Raw genomic sequence first — 16,059 nt, 5'->3', positions numbered from 1 at the left:
TCATAACAATAATCTTGCCGCATCAATAGGACTCCAGCTCTGCCACATCAAAAGACCATCACACAGTTTTAAGCCTCCTAACCATTATATAAGACACACAATACGGTGATGTATTTACTGACTGTAATCAGGCCTGACAGACATGAACAATCTACGTAAACTGGTGGAGCAGTTATCTGCTGTAAACTTGTAGGATATTGCATGTCTTGCCACCATAATGTCCCTTCCCCATGTAGTCTACCCCGGCAACATGAAGAACACAATCCACACTCACTGGCAGGCCTCTGCTGAAAGCAATCTCCCACCATAATTTACCCTGATTGAGATGGAAGAGAGTCTGATTGGCCAACTGGAGAATTGCTCAGTGTCAGGACAGCATGGAATAACCTACTGTGCTTATCTGGACCAGTTTCAGACAGAGCACTATGTCAGACGGGTCATACTGCACACATTCCAATAACACTTGCTGCTTCCATGATCAAACACAATCTGGAAGAGGTTCAACTGGATGGGCAGAATTAATTTTAAATAAAGTGGATTTCAATTCTTGTTCCAAAGAATTAACAGAGGAATTGTTGAGAACTTGGACAAAAAGGCGACAGAAGATTGAGTGTGGTGTTCTAGTGGGATGGACAGATGGGTTTTGTTAAACCAGGCATCGATATTATTTGATACTTCAGATGTGACACAGACAGACCTTCAATCCTTCACATTGATGACAAGATATTCCTTATGCAAAACCCTCACATGTCTATACATACGAGAACATTGCATGTCATGGGCTAGCTCCTTGTCAATACTAGCAGTGACACCTAATACCACTACTGTGACACCTAAAAGGGGCTTAGTCCACATGACTTCACAAAGTGCGTTCATTCTTTCAGACAAGCCATCCTATTGTGCAGTCTTTGCAGTGTGCATTCAACTCAACTCACAGACACCAGAGCATATTTTTCTCAACCTTTATCCTTTGTCTTTGAATAAATCAAGATAGATCATCTCAATCTCAGTCTGAAGGAACATTATGCGATTGTGGTCCATAAATTCCTGTCAATGTAACAGCCTCTCTGGTTGCTAGACAAGTTAACAAACACAGAAGATATAGGCAAATAAAAGGGAGACAACCCTTTCCATATTCATACTCTGTGGTAAGAGCATAATCAGTTGTCTGATTCCGACTGTATAATGACCATGTGAAATGAATCACTATCAAACAGTTTGATACAAGGTATTTACAAAAAGCTAAATGTATCCTGCCCAACTGGGGGCTTGACAACAACTTCCTTAACTCACCTGGCTCCCTCTAGTGGTGTGATGTAGACTTCTGGACCATCGACATCCACAAGACAGTGTTCCGGCATAATGCCCAGCCCGCGCAGCTGGATGTCCTGTTGGGTGGGCGCATCCGGCCGCCCAACCATCGTGTGCTCCTGAAACCAAAACATCAATTGTCATCCGGCTATCAGAGAATAACAAGAAGATAACTATGATTTCTAACCTAAGAATAACCAATAACTGAGACACAGTAATCAGGACCAGGCTGAGTCAAGCCCCCCTCTACTGGATCCATGTATGAAGTCTACTGGCTGAACCTGTCAACAACAGCAGCAGAGACAAGGGTATATTACCAATGGTGACATGACATTGCATCCACTCTTTACAGTTCATTAACATTACCAAGATCTAACAGAAGGTCAAGTAGGCAAGTTGTGCACAATTCTTGCATTACTGCACACTACAGTGTGTGATTATGAATGTTGGTCTTCGCCTGACTCTGAAGACTCTCATCCCCCTCAGTGACAGCTCCATCTGGGTTGTATAACCATGATAAAGTCTAGGACTCCTGTTACCTAGCAAGTCTATAACGTTGTTCACCATGGATCCCTGTGCCTGGGTTCACCTACTCTTCTCTACCAGGTCTGCTTAGCCAATAGGAAATTGGCGTTTCAGACTGGCGGAAATTCATCATGACCAAATAATCTACAGCTAACTGGGAAATAGACTCTGCATGCAAAAGACACACAAAAATAGACCCTTGATGATGAGAAGTCTGTCCTTGGGATGTCTGGCAATAAACCTTTATCTTAAGACACTTCCATCAACAAATGAGTTCTTTGCAAATTTGTACTTACACTAAAACATGCCAAATTCTTTAGAAAACAACTATACTTCTGCAGGTGTGACTAAAATATTATCCAAATTGCACAGACATTTATAAGATAACCAAAATATGTAATTTACAGTTTTGTAATAACAGGCACCACTTCAAAATGCTCAGCAGGTGGTTCCTGTACCGCAAATGATGTTACTGCCCAACATACAGGCCTTTCAAAAACTTTTGTCAGTTGGTTTAAACATTTTGATCCCAAATTTAAATGTTGGTCATCAGAGAAAAATTCTAATAAATTCCAACTTTCATATCTATACATCTAGTAATAAATGAAAAACAAAGGAATTTTATCATGTGTGTGTTTCTGAATAAGCACTTTTGAACACATTGACTGTTTTTACTGAACTGTGGCAATAACATATTGTGTTTTTTGTCCATTTCAATTAATCATAAAAAGGAATCAATCAAGTTTCTCTTGCCAAAGGTCTGTGTATTCCTTTTAGTCTTTCAGAACTGATTTTGTTGCTAAGCAAAAAGAACATAAAAATCCCTACAATTCCACACAGGGGCACATGTACTTTCTGTTCATAAGTTTCAATAAAAACTTGATTTTGATGAATTGCAGGTACTGGCATACGTTAACATCTATTGAGAAACAATAGAGTTTTTGGCAACATATTGACCCATAAGCCAGCAGTATCCCAACAGGGATATCCTGAATGGCCTTATAACCATGTGGGGAATCAAACCCAGGAAACAGCCTGACAAGCTGTCAGGAGCACACCATCATTGAACCTCAGTTCTACCAAAAGGTTTTATTATTTTCTCACATGTTTGTCAGCTCTGCTATTTTAGTGCCTACGCTACCTATCAGCTGTCATCCAATTGTTTGACACGATGTATTTTCAGGCAAACCGAAATATAATGTGCAAAAAATAAACATGACCATAAAAAAACAAAAAAACATTCTGCAACTTGAACAACATCTAACCTTTAGCAGTACAAGATGCTGTACAAGTATAAGCAGTTATTCTAGGCAGCAGTGACAAAATATGATGCCATCAGGTTCTAAAATGGAAATAATCCCAGCTTAAACACTACTAACAGCAAAGTAAACATGAAATAGACTTTACCAAGGTTTCTGTCCCTGCAGATCTCATTACGTCCCCAGCTATAACTTGAGGATGATGTCGGAACAAATTTGCTCATATTCTCATCATTTCTTGTGCATGACACAGAGATATTAGCCCACCTGATAGGGGCTCCCTAACTACCTCACACTGATAGACACAGATAATCCTGGGGAAGATTACAGCGACCAAACTGTAATAAAGGCTACGTTCATTTAAAAACACCCATAAATAGGCAAGTAAATTCAAGAATTGTTGCCAACAAATGAACTTTACGAGATCCAAGCTTAACCAAGGTGCATGATGATAGGTTTTCTCTACTGCAGCCAGGTTCCACACACAAGCAGCTCGATAATTTGGTCGAAAGAGTTAAAAAAATATCTGACAGATATTCTGCTGGTATTTCAACTATGTCTCACGTTGTAATGTATGTAAACAGAATACATCCAGCCTGTTAAGAGTTGAAATGATATTTCAAAGGCTGTCTTCCAACATGGCTACCACCATTTATGGTAAGATCTGACGACAAGTTATGTATTCTGCCCTGATATCCCCATTAGAAGCCTTAGAAGGCGCAATGTCTCAACGTTGTGCTCAGCGTGTGGAGTCAATCAATTACCCAGTGACACTGGTATACTGACACTTAATCCCACCCATTTGTCAGCAGACATGACGTTTTGTTAGTACAAAATCATTTTTGGAATAGAATGAGTGAGATATAAATGCAAACGACAACATTGCTGTGTTTGATTGCCTGATGACAGAATACACAGAAGTTAACAAACTTTTGCCACCATTCCGTCAATCTACAAATATTTGAATATGCAGTTTTAAAGTGTTTTTAGAGTCGTCATCATACAGTCCAGTCTTTGATATGAAGCATGAAATGCATGTGGTCCTTGTCACTACCATCATTCCAAAAGTTACAAAAGTCTGTAAATTCAAATACCAACGGGTGATAACCTCAGGGCCAAGCATATCCCTAAAATTTGAACTCCACACTCTGAAAGAAGGAGCTCTTCAACATAGACCTTAGAGAACCATTGAGCGGACAGACAGTCTGAGCAGTGGGCGCTGCTGCTTGTGCTGAATCTGCGTTTATGTCTCTAGACATACATAAAAAGCAGTTGTGAGTAAACAGGTCATCGACATCCACAAAACTAACTTGAAACTAGATATTAACCCCTGGGAATGCTGTTGTATCATCACACAGGGAGGAATACTAACATGACCGCAGGACTCCCAGACTGTCAATGTTGCCCCAATTTATTCATCTGTACGCTATTGTATGATTGTTTGCAGACGTTTGTTCATCCTGTACAGATGAGTGCATGGAAAGATTAATTAAACATGGACAGAAAGTCCATAACCACTGGTTAATACAACCAAAGAAACAAGTCAACTCCCAAGAAATACCTCAGTTATAGAATTGAAACAGTTTCACTTTCCTTCACATTAAGCTTAGTTTTAGAACCACAAAGGTTAACAATGAATCATGAAAAGAAACAGATACTGTCCTCCATTAGGAAACATGGCAGGGAACTCTACAGGATGACAAGACCATGTTCTTTATGTCATATCTACATCAAAATGAAAGTGACTTGTCATTTCGGCTTAAGGGAAAATGGCAAGTTTTTCAATATGAAACTGTCAAAAAATTTTGGATTTCAAAATACCATCCTCCTTAGATGTAGTAATCATATTTCATCTATGACAAAAATATGCACTAAAAATGTCACTGTTGCCTTGCATGCTACCAACATCTCAGAGAATGCTTATTGAGAATGTCAGAATTATCCATTAACATACATGGCCTAAGCTTCAAGATAAATTCTAACTCTATCCTGTTCACATCCAAATGTCATTTCTTCCATCCAAAATGCCAGAAACATCTTTCAAAAAGTGATTATTTTGTCACATGAAAAGCCCATGTACAGAATTCATTTGAAGAGATTCAAATGTCAAAATAATGCTTCTTGGCAATTCAACAGAACTGTAATATTGTGCTATTGAATAACAGTAACTCTGAGTTTGAAGACTACTATTTGTTAGGAAGGGCATGCTACTTGAACAATTGAAATTACCAGTCTCCCAGGACAGGCCGTCTTCCACTTTGGGCAATTAAAGATTCCTACAAGAATTTCCATTCAAAACTCTACAACCAAGAAAACATGTGAAAATAATCAAATTTCCCAAAATAATTGGTAGATCCATGATAGTGGTTTAAATTTAGTTGAATGTAAAAATAATAATAATTGTCATCATTTTTCTGCCTAGGATTTTTGTGTTCAGGTCCACCAATAAATTTAGGACGGAAATTTAACCAAGAATGTTTACTAGCCAGAAAAGTGATAACGCCCCTTAAAAGTTAGAAATTCTACTGGACCTTAGGATACCGGTAACATGAACAGAACTGGTGCAAGTCAGTGCTAATTTCCATCTCCGCTAGACAATATGTACCATGTTCAATAAATGTTACTGGTTAGTTAGTCTACAGGATCAGTGCCATTAGATCACTTGTTACACAGAATACTTGTCAGACGCTCACAACAATTAGTTTCCTCCACTCACTGTTCTTTCATTCCAAGCAAGGTGGCTACTAAAAACAACATTTCATCATATTCACTAGACATTTAGACCAATTCTATACTTTGTCCTAATGAAAGTTTACTGGCATTTGTCCAGTTGATAAGCATATTTGTCGCAGATGGTAACAGTACATATTACAAAAACAAATCAGGGAAAAACAAACAACACATTTACATGAGAACACCTGCTTGTTGTATTTGTGGAAGGATGAAAGACATGTAACGTCCTACTGGTGCCACTATGGCAGCAGCTTCACACGCAGCCTCTATTCATCTCCATGTCTGGACTCCCTACATACTGCCCTACAGCCAATACCCCAGGGACATCCGTAATTGAGTTTGGAATATCACCAGGGTTTGGGTCTTCAGATTATTTCTGGATCTTGCCTTGATTAACAGCCCTTAGACAAACATATTTTGAAGTTTTGTAAAAGTCCCAAACTATATAGAACTAATGAAGACAATCTGTTTTGGATATAGTTAGTAGGAACGTTTCTCTTGAATTATCTCTCATGCCTGAAGGTATCCTTATAATTGCACATGAGTAGCAGGGAATACTTTACTCAGTAAAGTCATGGATGAATGACAATATGCTAAAACTAAATGAGGACAAGACAGAGGCTATGCTTGTAGGCCCTAAAGCCCGTGTGTCAAAGGTGAACATCAGCCATCTCACTATTGGGGAAACAGAGATTTACTTCTCAACTTCTGTAAAAGATCTAGGAGTATACTTAGAGTCACACCTTTCAATGGAAAGACAAGTATCGGAGATCTGCAAGTCATGTTATCATCATATCCGGACCATCGGAAAAATACGCCATCTACTGTTTGAATGTTCTACAGCTGCCCTTGTTCGTTCCCTCATTCTTTCCAGAATAGACTATTGCAATAGCTTGCTTTTAAACATCCCACAAGAGCTCTTAAACCATCTGCAACACATAGAAAATATTGCTTCACGTATTGTGAGCAAAGCACCAAAGTTCTCAAGCATGACCCCTATTCTAAAACAGTTACACTGGTTGCCCATAAGAGCTCGAGTGAACTTTAAAGTTTTAACCCTTGTCTACCAGTGCATACTAGGCACTGCTCCAGCCTATCTCAAAGAACTGTTCAAACCATATCTTCCATGCAGACAGCTTCGCTCCGGTGACAAAAACTTACTTCACATTCAAAAGCGGAAGTTGAAATCCTACGGTTTTCGCTCATTTCAAGTGGCGGCCACGATGAACTGGAATGAGTTACCAGCTCACCTTAGAACAGGCCCCACAGTCACATGTTTCAAATCAAACCTACAGACATACCTTTTCTCTATGTTTTACAAGTGACTCCTAAATTGTATCTTGTCTGCGTTATGAGCATGCTGTCGGTGTGGATTTAGTGCAATACAAATGGACTAATTATTATTATTTATTACTTTTAAAACTCTTCCAAAGTGTCAAGGCAGTGAATTTGAGTGCTTGATGAGTGAATTTCCTTCACATCATCTGCTAAATGCAAGATTCCATATGAACAACATCCATTCTAACATGAGTGAGTGAGTGAGTTTAGTTTTACGCCACTTTTAGCAATATTCCAGCAATATCACAGCGGGGGACACCAGAAATGGGCCTCACACATTGTACCCATGTGGGGAATCAAAACCGGGTCTTCGGCGTGACGAACGAATGCTTTTACCACTAGGCTAGCCCAGCGCCCCCATTCCAACATGAAAGAAACAATTCTTTCCAAATCATTATTAACTATCACAACTGGTAAGCAGCTATCACAACTGGTAAGCAGCTATCGCAACAGGTAAGCAGCTATCACAACTGGTAAGCAGCTATCACAACTGGTAGGCAGCTATCACAACTGGTAAGCACAACTGAGAGCTGTGAATGTCTATATAACAACTGCTTTACACAGCCACAAGTCAACAACTAAACAGTCTCTGAGAGCTGGGAATGTCTGTATAACAACTGCTTTACACAGCCACAAGTCAACAACTAAACAGTCTCTGAGAGCTGCGAATGTCTGTATAACAACTGCTTTACACAGCCACAAGTCAACAACTAAACAGTCTCTGAGAGCTGGGAATGTCTATAACAACTGCTTTACACAGCCACAAGTCAACAACTAAACAGTCTCTGAGAGCTGTGAATGTCTATATAACAACTGCTTTACACAGCCACAAGTCAACAACTAAACAGTCTCTGAGAGCTGGGAATGTCTGTATAACAACTGCTTTACACAGCCACTCAACAACTAAACAGTCTCTGAGGCTGTCATATAACAACTGCTTTACACAGCCACAAGTCAACAACTAAACAGTCTCTGAGAGCTGGGAATGTCTATATAACAACTGCTTTACACAGCCACAAGTCAACAACTAAACAAGTCTAAACAGTCTCTCTGTATAACAAACAAGTCAACAGAGCTGAGAACTGGAATGTCTGTATAACAACTGCTTTACACAGCCACAAGTCAACAACTAAACAGTCTCTGAGAGCTGTGAATGTCTATATAACAAGTCAGCCACAACTCAACAACTAAACAGTCTCTGAGAACTGTGAATGTCTGTATAACAACTGCTTTACACAGCCACAAGTCAACAACTAAACAGTCTCTGAGAGCTGTGAATGTCTGTATAACAACTGCTTTACACAGCCACAAGTCAACAACTAAACAGTCTCTGAGAGCTGGGAATGTCTATATAACAACTGCTTTACACAGCCACAAGTCAACAACTAAACAGTCTCTGAGAGCTGGGAATGTCTATATAACAACTATTTTACACAGCCAAAAGTCAATACTTAACAGAATGTTTACATCACAACCTTTTCACACAACTACAAGTCAACACCAAACAATCTTCTGATAGTTGTGAACATGAACATCACAATTATTAACACCAAGTAACTCACCTCTAAACTGAGATCCATGAACACAACATTCCCCCATCAACAAAGACCAACTCACGGGCAACCACCAAACGAGGAGGATCTACCAAGCTACATCACAACTTGAAGCCTGCAGAAATCATCACCTGCTTCAGGAGGAAGCATCAAGTAAAGCACATAAAAACCTTGTAGTCAACTGCCTTGTTTGTGGCGGTGGACAATCAGACCCTTCCCTCCAGTTCTCAATGGGAGGTTAATACACTTCCCCACTCAAAAGTTTATCCTGTACTTGAAGCTATTTGTGTGATATTTTGTATTTAAGATCGAGCAAAATACAGTTTCATGCCAGAAGAAGAAAACATTTTATTTCTATGCACGGCATGATTTTGCACAATCATGAAGCAGAACCTTAGGGAATTAGTCAGTTGGTTTTGGTTGGCGGAAAGTGGGGTAGCTCCAGCAAGCTTTCTTCACATCTATCAAAAGCTTTAGCACAATGCTTGAGCAGCCTTCGCAGGTTTACCATCTGCATACAATTAAATCTAATTTGTTGATTTGTTTTCTATGGAAGCATTTATGTCTCCTTCTCTCATCCCACAGTGCGTGCTGATGATGTGCAGGCGTGCACAGAGGTTGCTTCTTGCATCTGACATGAGAATTTATCTCATGCAGCATGCAGATACTCCAGAGAATCCACCCACCGAGCTTAGAAAGTGATTTACCTGAAAACTGATTTCCTACAGTGCTATGAAACTAGCTGGGCACCTGTCGGTGATTCGTCTGAACATCTCTATCACCTCGTCAGCTGATGATGGGCCGTGTGGTAGCAACGGGTGAAAGGGTTCACGCAATACGACCATGGAACTGTTACACACATGGGTAAAGTGTGGGAATCTCATTCAAGCAGCCAGTACCATAGTCTCAGGATATTGCAAAAAGCTCAGTAAAAATTCACCCAGCTGCTCCAGTAATGAAATGAAAACACTTGGTGAATTAAAGTTAATGATATACATGTACTGAGAAGAACCAAAACACAAATTGACCTGGTTTGTTGTTCAACCCAACACTAGCAATACTTGACCCACATGATGTGGTTTGTAAATAGTTACGTCTAGGCCATACAATTTAGAGATTGATCACATACATACACATCAGTAACATGTAACACATAAGATATACAATTCAGCATTTGATAATGTATCAATGTCAGAGAATCAGCCTTCAGTATTTGGTGATATAGATTCCACTGTGATTTAAGGTAAAATAAAGCTGAAAATCATTTGAATAGATCTCTAAAATTATTGATGAACCTAGGGGTTTATGAAAAATGCACCAGACAAAATAGTAATGAAAATTATAAGAAAGGATCCCTGAAACTAGTGGTCACACTAGGTGTTTATAGAATGGAAAGGACAGTAATAGTCTATAAGTGTAAAGTCACGTTGTAACATTTAGCTAATATTCATGAGAGAGTGTTCCCTTATTTTCAAACACCTAATGACAAGGGAGGCTCGAGACAATATAATTGCCTTGTGTCCCACCTACCAATGAAAACCTATTTGCAAAATTCCCTTGACAACACCATTGTCCGTTTTCATTCCCCCCCAAATAGGTTTCTAGGGCAACAAATAAATTCAGCCAATTGGAAAATTGCATGAATTAACCCCCGAAAGTTGTCAAATTGTGGAATATAATGAAACATAAACATTCCGAACTACCCACGAGGTCAGACACACTGGAAATACGAAGCAATGAAAACGACCTTCACCAAATATCTTGTGCACCACCAAAACACTTCTCTAGATTTAGTACAAGTCCTCGGCACAATTCTTTCACTGACTCATGACATATATATCATACAACATAAATAACATTGTTGGTTTTGCACGTGAAACACTATTCCTGCCAATTTATACGTTTTGATACATAACTGTCTACAACCATAACTGGAAGCCGGAAGAAAGTGTCAGAACCTTTTCCACTCATCCAGTCTCTGGTAGGTAATCCATCTGGACATCGCCAATATCTAAAAACATGTTAAAATTCAATAACAGCATCATTTCAGGGATAGGTATTACTGTGATAGATCAAGCTGGCCTGTTGGCTGAAGGCTGGCAGACAGAGAGGGTTTAGCTGCCGCCTAGAATCAGTCTGGATGACAGACATACTTACACAACATAATAACACCAGTGACAAGCCCTCTCCCACCAGCCCAAGTCAACATCTCTATTGATTGAAAGAAATTCAGCTAGTTTTAAAGCTCAGCAGTTAAATCACCAAGCATGAGGAACTTGGGAAACAAACTGCCAATTGAAAGTCTTATAATTTATTCAGAGATATTCTAAAATCTGAGTCCTGATGGTTGGAGATTTGTTGTGAGGTACAAGCCCCAAGAGTAAATTACATAATGAAGCAAAAGCTTGATAAAGAGACGTCAAGTTTGAAAATGTTCTTTTGCTTTGAAATGTGTAATGAAATCTCCCAGATCATAGCCGTGCTAAGAGTGCTCTGTTCACGAGGGAGGTGACGTGTCTCAAACGTACAATAAAACCTCATTAAACCTTAACATACACATCAGCTGGCATTTCCCTACTCCAAGATGCTCCTTGAAACCACAGTAATACCACTTAACCTCAAATAAGCCATGGCTTTCCCTTTCGTATTGGGGAATTAACCACAAAAAGCAGCAAAGACAGAAATTGAAAAGCTTCTCAAACAGAATTGGTAAATACAAAATCAGACTTGGTAGAGTTGTAGATAAGTGGAAGCATAGGTGAGAAATCTCACAGACTGATGGTTTGGAGCACAAAACTTAAAATGTCCAAAAAATGAAGAAAAGAAATCTTGAAGGCTTCAAGCATAGATGATGCCAAATCCTAGCAACTGATGCCTGTGCACAAAATTTGCAAAACCCTTGAAGTTGATGGTTTGAAGCATAGAAAGTTACACGAATCCTTAAAGTTGATGGTTTGAAGCATAGAAAGTTACACAAATCCTTAAAGTTGATTGTTTGAAGCATAGAAAGTTACACAAATCCTTTAAGTTGAGGGCTTGAAGCATAGAAGGTAACAAACATTATACAAATTGATGGCTAGGAGCAAATTCAAGGTAACAAAACCTAGCAAGTGTTTGCAAGAAGTATAGAAAGTGACAAATCCTACAACCTAACAAATAATTATGTTTTGTTTAAACTAACATGGGAAGACCAGCACTAGGAACTACATGCAGAGCAGACTTGCAGAACAACATGTTAAAACAGCAAGCAAATGGGTGTTACATTCATTGGTCATAGAAATGTGGCACCCCAATGACTGGATCTACACACTGCATTACATCAGAGGCCGGTCACAAGCTGAGTTTGAAAAGGGAACCTTCCCATCACTGTTTTGATAAAAACACTTTTCCTAGAGTATAAACTACACTGAAAAAGTCCTGGGAACTTTTTATAGAAAACTGCATAGAAAATTCAGCAAAAATTCTGAAAGGCACTGGCCTGTGGTATCTGTTCACCATACAAATTGCGTGAGTGAGTGAGTGAGTTTAATTTTATGCCGCTTTTAGCAATGTTCCAGCAATATCATGGAGTGGACACCAGAAATGGGCTTCACACATTGTGTCCATGTGGGGAATCGAACCCGGGACTTTGGCGTGCCGAGCCAACACCTTAACCACCAGGCCTACCCCATCGCCCCACGTAGTGATAAGATAAAAACGGTTACTACTGCTGTCACAGCTAATGGTTGGACTGACTGACTGGCATTATTGTGAATATTTCAACAATACATAAAAGAAAATAATCTGTAAAACACTGAAATGTGTATATGACAGTATTTTCTCCACAACTGCAGAATCCTTCCATACTGATATAAAAACTCACTAGTTCAGTTGGCTACCTACCAACGAATGGCTTTGCAAATATATATGGATACCTCACAAGAACTTACAGTAGCCCTGGGAGATTGCTCTTTGTAAAATTAAACAAAAGATTAATGTGGAACACAGCCATGAACAATCTATCACTTCTTTGATGACTCATATCCTGACAAAATGTGAATATTGCTGAGAGAGATTGCTTGCACAATGCTTTACGTTACACATGCTCAGAATGACGATGACCTGCAACACCAACTTTAAGATCAGGCCCCGATTTCTCGAAACAAACTTAAGTTTTTACTCAAATTTCAAACTGAGTTTGACAATTTGAAACAGATGAATTTTTAACTCAACTGCATTTTTTAAATAAAAAAAATCAACACAACTTAAGTCATCTATCCACCAAACTCAATTTGTCTACTAAGTTTGAGTTTAATATTGATTTCAGTTTATTCTGGGAAATGCATTTTTCTGCGTTTTCTCAAATTTGAGTAAAAACTCAGACTTAAGTCAAAACACAGACTTAAGTTTGTTTCGAGAAATCGGGGCCAGGTCTTCGGCAAAGGACTGTGCCTTTCCTAGAAGTCTACACTATGTGTGTATGGTTTCACTATTCAGCAAAATTCCAGCAGTATCAATGGGTAGGACACAATAAATGTGTACTTTACAAGCTTGGGTATGAGTGGATACCCAGTCTTCAGGCAACACAGAGTCCAAGAGTCTTAGGAGCAAAGGTGAATAAGTGCGAGAGGGAGTGAATGAGTGAGTTAGTGCTGGAAGTGAGGGAGTGAATGATTGTGCTAGAGGGGAAGTGAGGGAGTGAATGATTGTGCTAGAGGGGAAGTGAGGGAGTGAATGATTGTGCTAGAGGGGAAGCACTAAAAGAAGTAAGTGAATTTGGTTTCAAAGTGCTCTGAACAGTATTCGAGTCTCAGGATAGCACAACAACCACCCAGAACTAACATTAAAATCTAAACCAGAACTAAACCTAGATCCACCTGGAAGTATGTGCTCTAACCATGTGCCCAGATATAGATGACAAGATTGTTCACATCAAGTCTTTAAACACTGAGTCGAGAGAGAAGTGGTGATCTGATGCTACTTAAATGACCCCGGTCCCAGGAGTGAAGGTGATAGGTAGGTGGAATGGCCGACATCACAGCCACATCTCAGGAGATCCTGTAATTTGTCCTGAAGCAGATTCCTTCTGACATGGTGACTCTCTAGACACAAGATTTGATGGTTGCAAGCAGTACTGATAGCAATATCAGCAGATATAGGAGATGGTGAGTGCAAACTGGAGATATCAATACTCAGACAGGCCTTTACACTCTTAGAATCTCTATGTAGAGGAATCAAGGCCAGCAGCAGCCATTAAGACAAACCCCAGACACATAGCTTTCACAGTGATTCAAACACACATTTTTCAATTACTTACATGAGAAAAAGATGAAAACTTATTTGATATCAATAACATACATATGCATAGGGATACATGGAAAGCATAATTCCACCATATATGTATACAATATCTTCTACTAAAACAAATGGCTGCAGAGATCTATCCACAGCAAGACATGGAGGGATTTCTCTCACAAAATCCTTCCCGGATATAAATCTTAGAAGCAAAATTCAGAAAAAGTTCAAATTGATGACAACATATGCGATGAACATTTAACCTGACACATTCACTGCCGCTCGTTCATACTGATGATATGCTCCAGAACCAACGCTGGTCCAACGCATGGTTAGATTCATCTTTCTGACACAAATTTTTCCAGAAAAAGAAGATGGTAATTTCCATTTTATAACAACCAGTCATAGCCACCGTATCCTGGCCCTGACAATCACAAGCGGATGATTGGGGGGATCATACTGTCAGGCACGGCTTGTTAGGTGGCGGTCAACTGTCATAGCTGCAGAAAATTATTATCACAGAAGGGTAGGGGTAGACTGGAAATAAAATTATCTTATAAACAAAATACAAAAAGAAATAATAAGATATTACAAAGAAAGTAGCCTTGCTGAGTCATTCTAGATTTACTCCTATTTTAATCCCATTTTATGACTCCTATTTTAATCTATTCCCTTGGCTCTGGGATACAGATAAGAGTTGGGGCATCCAGGTGTTTGAAGGATTCAGATGGGTTTTGTTTGTCTGTTATTTAATGCCTAACATAGTTATATCCATCAATACAACAGTGCTCTGTTAAAGTCTTGACCAGACATACCAAGGATTGATATTATCTATTTTCTCGCCTCTTGGGACAAGCAGTAAGTCAGGGGCTGCTAAGGGTCAGAAGTACCATGACCTTAACTAGACAGTGTTGGGCATATAATCAAGGAAAGCCAAGAAGGGTTTGTTAGGGGTCACAAATGTCATTGGTGAAACTAGCCGATGTTGGAAGGAAGTGTAAAGGTGGCCAGCCGACATCCTTGATGGGTTAATTATCAGTAGATGATGATCACTACAGCACCTTTCCAGTATGAGGACTCCTCCCTTTCTCGTTTCTAATCAGCTACTGACAACTGACTAATTCACAATTGTTCCAGTTTGGGGACTAAAGACATATTTGGCCCATACAGAAATTTCAGCATGAATCTTTCATGTCTAAATTATGTAAGGAAGGCAACCATTGATTACCGGCACAAATTTTGAAACAGTATTTTACTCCATAAACAAACATAGTGCAAGTGATTGAGAGAGTGGACAAAATGTTGGCACGTTCCCTGTAATCGGTTAATGACTTCTCACAGGAACACAGCAAAGACAAATGATGTGTCCAATCCATGTGGCACCTCTACAGTTTAGTCCAACTTCCATCTTGAGCCAGACCTATTGATCCAGAGGTGTGGACAGAGGATGGTACTAATCTTGCTATCATTTCCTAATGACTGCTTTTGGGGACTGGGATAAAGAAGCCACACATGCTAATTTCCCTATCTCTGTGTTGCTGAGGCCATGTGACCCTGTTTAAATAGCCATCGACAGCTGCTGGCGCACCACCTACTCATACACCTACATCGCTGCTGCCTGGATGTCAGCATGGAGATTCCCACTGCCTTCACTCAATCCCGGCAGGTTATCCTCCAGTAAATCATCTCATTTTGCAAAGTTTGATGCTACTCTGACTGTGATTTACTGCAAAAATATTCTGCTGCACTTGTGCAATGATTGCAAAATGATTTCATATTCAAACCTTGATATGCCTTCTTCCACTATCTTCGGTAGTTATAGGGTTCAGTTGCTCATCTGCAGCGATTATCGGCAAACATTTTGTGTAAAAGATGACAGAAATATATAATTTTTTTCGTCTTAATATGCTAAATGTATTCAAAGCTAGAAGTGGAAGACTTACTGGGGCACAAATGTGCACAATTGCACAAATGAAACAAATCAGATAAATTCACATTCATTCACCCTAAAGCCAATCTTCCTCCAATCAATCGGTTTCATCTAACGGATAACTGGGCATATTTAT

General features: G+C 39.4%; 1 protein-coding gene across 1 annotated transcript in view; it reads right to left on the bottom strand.

Moving 5' to 3' along the window:
* Positions 1-16,059, bottom strand: part of LOC124268083 (kinesin-like protein KIF13B) — a 256,588-nt gene that overhangs the window by 57,308 nt on the left and 183,221 nt on the right. Inside the window, 1 exon segment of the mRNA XM_046703101.1 lies at positions 1,294-1,430. Within this exon segment, the coding sequence (XP_046559057.1) occupies positions 1,294-1,430 (137 nt within the window).

Source organism: Haliotis rubra, unplaced genomic scaffold, assembly GCF_003918875.1.
Source record: "Haliotis rubra isolate DU_JTF1 unplaced genomic scaffold, ASM391887v1 Scf136, whole genome shotgun sequence".
NCBI classification, from domain to species: Eukaryota; Metazoa; Mollusca; class Gastropoda; order Lepetellida; family Haliotidae; genus Haliotis; species Haliotis rubra.
Note: the sequence above shows the minus strand (reverse complement) of the source record. Positions and strands in the feature narration are given on the sequence as shown.